Source organism: Lolium rigidum, chromosome 3, assembly GCF_022539505.1.
Source record: "Lolium rigidum isolate FL_2022 chromosome 3, APGP_CSIRO_Lrig_0.1, whole genome shotgun sequence".
Taxonomy (NCBI): Eukaryota; Viridiplantae; Streptophyta; class Magnoliopsida; order Poales; family Poaceae; genus Lolium; species Lolium rigidum.
This window is the reverse complement of record NC_061510.1, coordinates 235324604-235329753: the sequence shown is the minus strand read 5'-3', so window position 1 is coordinate 235329753 and position 5150 is coordinate 235324604. Positions and strand designations below refer to the sequence as shown.

General features: G+C 43.6%; 1 protein-coding gene across 1 annotated transcript; it reads left to right on the top strand.

Annotated features, from left to right (window-relative positions):
- The first annotated feature begins 1230 nt into the window (after positions 1-1230).
- Positions 1231-3671, top strand: LOC124703152 (vacuolar protein sorting-associated protein 2 homolog 1). Its single transcript, XM_047235367.1, has 5 exons — positions 1231-1463; positions 1982-2112; positions 2648-2752; positions 2931-3191; positions 3313-3671. The coding sequence occupies exons 1-5, from the start codon at positions 1427-1429 to the stop codon at positions 3451-3453; spliced, it is 675 nt and encodes a 224-aa protein (XP_047091323.1). The 5' UTR covers positions 1231-1426; the 3' UTR covers positions 3454-3671.
- Positions 3672-5150: the final 1479 nt, after the last annotated feature.

The following is a 5150-nucleotide window of genomic DNA, read 5'->3' as shown; positions in this document are numbered from 1 at the left end:
GCTGCAATTTTTTTGCCTCAGTGGAGCTATGCACAAACTATGGACCAGTTCAGTTTGATTCAAGGCATGAGTGTTGCTTCAATCATATCTGAAAGTGTATGACATTAGCACTAGATTACACAAGTGCTCATCCTTATCCGCAGCTAGTTCATTCGTCCAAAACAATAGCTACACATGAAACAGACAACATCAAAGAGGACTGGCATTTCCTGGCGAAAATTGAATTGCATCCAATCCAGATCCTGATGCTAAATTACCACATCTACAAACTAAATTTTGGAAAGTAGTAAATACAACATTTATCTCAGGATATGAGGATAGTAAATGTTGTATTTGCTATCCCGAGATACATATACAGTTTCATCTCAGGATAGTAAATGAGTTTCAAACAACGAACCTGGAAGTGCTTCTCATTAGTCAAGATACTCAAGCATGCAGCTAAATGCTTTTCATAAGACTGAGAAATTTCAACCTATAATATTTTTTCACGCATGAGATGTCATGAATTGAGGTCGTCTTACTATTAACTATAGAAGAGATGTAAGGAAAACATGAGGGGATTGTGGAGATTCATTTAGGTAAAAACACTATCTATCAGCTTCCGATGGGAAACATATCGTCGGCCCTCAACGACGTCCATCTTGCTGAGATCGTACAGAGACTTTTCAAATTTATATGCTTCTACATGGATTTTAATATGCTGCATACAAAAATATTTGATGCTTTTGTGTTTCCCGGTTTCCAAAGGATTATTCATATGTATCCTAACTATTGAATGCTTGTTTCTACGTAGTTGTCAACAATCTCACGCATCGTTATGCTTCCTATATCTTTGTTTTTAGATCTCTGTTTAGTAACATTTGTAATCATCATGTCGTGGTAATCTAATTTTCTGCTTCATGTAATGATTGTTATGTTCATGCTTCGTGTAGACCATGTTTCCAAAATATTTATACTACGAAGATGATGAAGTTGGGTACATGTACAGATAATTTGGTGGTAACCATTGTTATATTCTACTTCCCAAAATTGTCTGCTTCAACATAAATTTTGTACATGTACAGATAATTTGGTGGTACATGGTACACATAATTTTTTTGTACATGTACAGATAATTTTGGGCTGATTTATCAGTTTCGGAGGGGCTAAAATGTAAAACTCATAGCGACGCGGAACAGAAGCTTCCGATCCAAGTTGCATACCGCGTGAACACAGACGGGGAATCAGCAACAAACCCAGCCAGTACCGGATGCCTTTGAGGACGAATCAATCAACCACTCCACCCAAAGAAACCAACTCCAATCCAATCTGAGCGTGAGCACCTCAACATCTACCCCGCGTATCTGATCTTCGCCGATCTATCGCGCGATCGAGCGAGGGGATTTCACTCCAATCCAATCGCCGGATCCAGCCACCGCCCGCCGCCATGAGCTTCATCTTCGGCAAACGGAAGACCCCAGCAGGTTACCATCTCTCCTCCTCCTCACCCTCCTGGATTGCGTGGTCCTACTTGTTCCCCTGCCTTGCCGGTCCTAGAGATCGTTGAATTTCACCTTGCTGTTTCAAACTACTTCACCTGCTCTGCCGCCCGCCGGAGGTCTCCTCCTCCCCAAAATCCAACTCCTCAACCAGTACCCACCACTCCTCCAAACCAACAAGATCGATCTGGCACGCTGCTACGCCTTCGCGCGAGAACCAGGATGACAAGGGGAAAAGATACGACACCATTTTCTTTAAATATCTGGCAGTGATTATCATGCAAAAATAAAACAAAAAATGTTACAATTATTTGTTGAGGTGGCATGTTTCCATGTTGAGAGAATTATCCTTAGTGGGTTGCTCCAGTTTAGATATCATAGATTTGTAGTTGACCTTGTGTCACATTTTTCTGAATCTGTTGCATATCCGGGAGAGTCCTGGAGCTTTACATCAGACAGGTTTTCTTATTTTCACTGTCTTCCTTCTACTTAAATGATGATAGAGCTGCTGCGGGAGAACAAGCGGATGCTAGATAAGTCCATCAGGGAGATTGAGAGGGAGAGGCAGGGCCTGCAAACTCAGGAGAAGAAGCTTATCGCTGAGATCAAGAAGGTGGCCAAGCAAGGACAGATGGTATGTCCACCCAAATTGCTACCTTCTCTTTTTTCTATTGTGTTCAACCGCCATACAACACCAAATCTTTATGGCAATCTGTATCTGGGAAGTGCCAACTTTGTCAGCAAAGTGGCGACCGATTTTCTTCATGGTTAGCACACTGTTGCAAGAAACAAATACCATGCTAACACCATCCTACCCTGCTACTGCAATAATGATAAGCTGTATGTTCTTCTTATTGTGTTGATCTGGTACTTCAGATACGGCAACTTTGTTTATGATTGTAAATTGTAATATGGCACAGTGGGAAATGATGTCTTTACGTGTGCTTGCATGAATTCAGCCATGTTGATTTTATCTCTTTCAGAATAAAAAGTTCCATGTATACATCTCCTGATAGGATAACCCAATTATCTGTTGAAAATCTTTAACTTCTAGGTTCAGGGATGCTTATCTGTTGCTTGCCTGTTCGTGTGCGTAATTGCTCATATTTCGGGCAGTAAGGCTTTGCATGTTAACAGTATGTATTCTGATGTTCTGGACATTGTCACAGGGAGCTGTAAAAGTTATGGCCAAGGACCTTATCCGCACAAGACATCAGATCACCAAATTTTATGCCCTCAAGTCCCAGCTGCAAGGTGTATCTCTTCGTATTCAGGTAACAAACTTTTTTTAAGCAAGTAACAATTTCATTCAAGCAGGTGCTTTATTTATTTCAAAGATTTAGCTAGACATTTGTATATTTTCGTTTATTGTTGGAGCCCTGTTTTTTGTTAGTGCTGAAGTTCATGAACGCTGTATGAAATCTCTAACTGGATGCTTTCTAAATTTTACAGACCCTGAAATCAACACAAGCAATGGGGGAAGCCATGAAGGGCGTCACAAAGGCCATGTCACAGATGAACAGGCAGATGAACCTACCGGCACTGCAGAAGATAATGCGTGACTTTGAGATGCAAAACGAGAAGATGGAGATGGTCAGCGAGGTGATGGGTGATGCCATTGATGACGCCTTGGAGGGCGATGAGGAGGAGGAAGAAACAGAAGAGCTAGTTAGCCAGGTTCTTGATGAAATCGGCATCGACATCAACTCTGAGGTAAAGAATTCTCTCTACATTTCCATGTTAATCCTATCATAGAAGTAGAAACACGAGCTACTTGTTTGATGGGCGGGATACCGGGGCATAAGTAACATTCATTTTCTGCTCCTTAATTCAGCTTATCAAGGCCCCTGCGACCGCAGTAGCCAAGCCGGTAGCGGCAGGAAAGGCGCCTGTTCAAGCTGAAGCTGCCGGTGGGATGGACGGTGGAATCGACGACGACTTGCAGGCTCGACTTGATAACCTGAGGAAGATGTGATAAGCTGATGATTGATAGCCTGAGGAAGATGTGAGCATTGGACTCTGACAGAATGTCTACACGCAAGCACCGTGATGGTCTTTGTGTGTAGTTGTGTATACCATAAATGCCCAATCCGGCAAATCTTTTGACATATCATTTGCAGTGTGTTTGGCATTGACCGTTTGTATATAGATTATCTTATTTCAATAAACATATACTAAGGTTTCTTCATAGTACCACTTTGCGCGCTGTGAGTCATTATTCTGAACATTGCGATGAAACAGTTTCCAATTTCCATGTTTTCTCTTTGCAGCTATGCAGCACAGGCAAAGCTGGAATAGGGTGGGACTAATTCTCGTTTGGGTTGCAACTTACCATTTACACGAATGAACGAAGCATCCTCACTTGCAAGATGCAAACAAACTTACAACTCAAATGAATAAATCGCGGTACAAATCTGATGGGAACTTGATTGAGAACTAGCAAAGCCGGAGAAAATAATACCCCCTCCATTTATGAAAACCTTTATCTAAATCCAGATGTATCTATACACTAAAAAGTTTCTAGATACATCCAAATTTATGACATCTATTTATGGATAGAGACAATACAACATTTAGTTCACAATACAGAATTCCTCATAGAAAGCCATTTATTTGTATATCATAAATGACAAGTGTAATAATGATGGTATCTACTCCCACTTAAACTACCACAACAATCTTGTAAACGAAAAAATGAAATAAAAATTAGCACAACACTGGGGTCACGCCGTGGAGGTGGCCTTGGCTGGAGAACCCGTTGGTGACGGTGGTGGCGGCGCGGCGCGGCAAAGCGGGCACATATCGTTGCCACACCACCACTCGCCGACGTAGGCAGCGTGGAAGTAGTGCATGCACGTCGGCAGCACCGTGATGGTCTTGTCAGGTTGGAGAGGCTGGCACGTGGGCTCTCGCCACCCGTCTCCCCTCCGGTACACGCAAAGCACCAGCCCTGGCGCCCGCACCTCTAGGACCACCTCGGCCGGAGGCTCGAAAAGCAAGGCTGCGGCAGCGTGTGGCAGGAGGGTTGGCGGAGCCGGGCGGCAGTCGGGCGGTGGAGCGAGAGCGAGGAACGGAGGGGAAGAGAGTGAGGAACAAAGGGGAAGAGAGTTAGGGACTTCAGATTTGATCAAACATTGTACAAGGGTTTTCTTGTAAAATCGCCCATCCGGCAATCTCCCTAAGACGAAAGGAGTACAAGGTTTGTCAAAATTTAAATTTAGCCAGACACTAAATAGTAATATATACATCTAAATTTTGATAAATCTTCGACATGTTTCATGGGACGGAGGGAGTACCACTTTGCGCGCTTTGGGTCATTTTTCTGAAAATTGCGATGAAGTTGTTTCCACCTTCCATGTTTGCTTGGCGCCTGCAATTGTATTGAGGCGAGCAATAAAATAGCTCTGCAGTGCAGGAAAAGTTTGAGAAATAATACAGCATACAGGAATCCTCAGAAAACCATATTTGTATTTCATAAATTACAAGTGTAATGCTGGCGTCTCTACTCTCTCCCATATGAAACTAGCTAGCTAGCACAACGTTGCCGTCACGCCGTGGAGGTAGCCTTTGCGGGAGATCCAGCTGGTGACGCTGGCGGCGGCGCTGCGCGGCAGAGCGGGCACGTGTCGTTGCCGCACAGCCACTCGCCGACGCAGGCGGCGTGGAAGTAGT

Bases quoted from the DNA above. Each gene is read 5' to 3' on its own strand.
- LOC124703152 (XM_047235367.1), top strand. From the start codon at position 1,427: ATGAGCTTCATCTTCGGCAAACGGAAGACCCCAGCAG. The intron at 2,113-2,647 runs GTATGTCCACCC...ACATTGTCACAG, and splicing joins TGGCCAAGCAAGGACAGATG to GGAGCTGTAAAAGTTATGGC. The intron at 3,192-3,312 runs GTAAAGAATTCT...TCCTTAATTCAG, and splicing joins GCATCGACATCAACTCTGAG to CTTATCAAGGCCCCTGCGAC.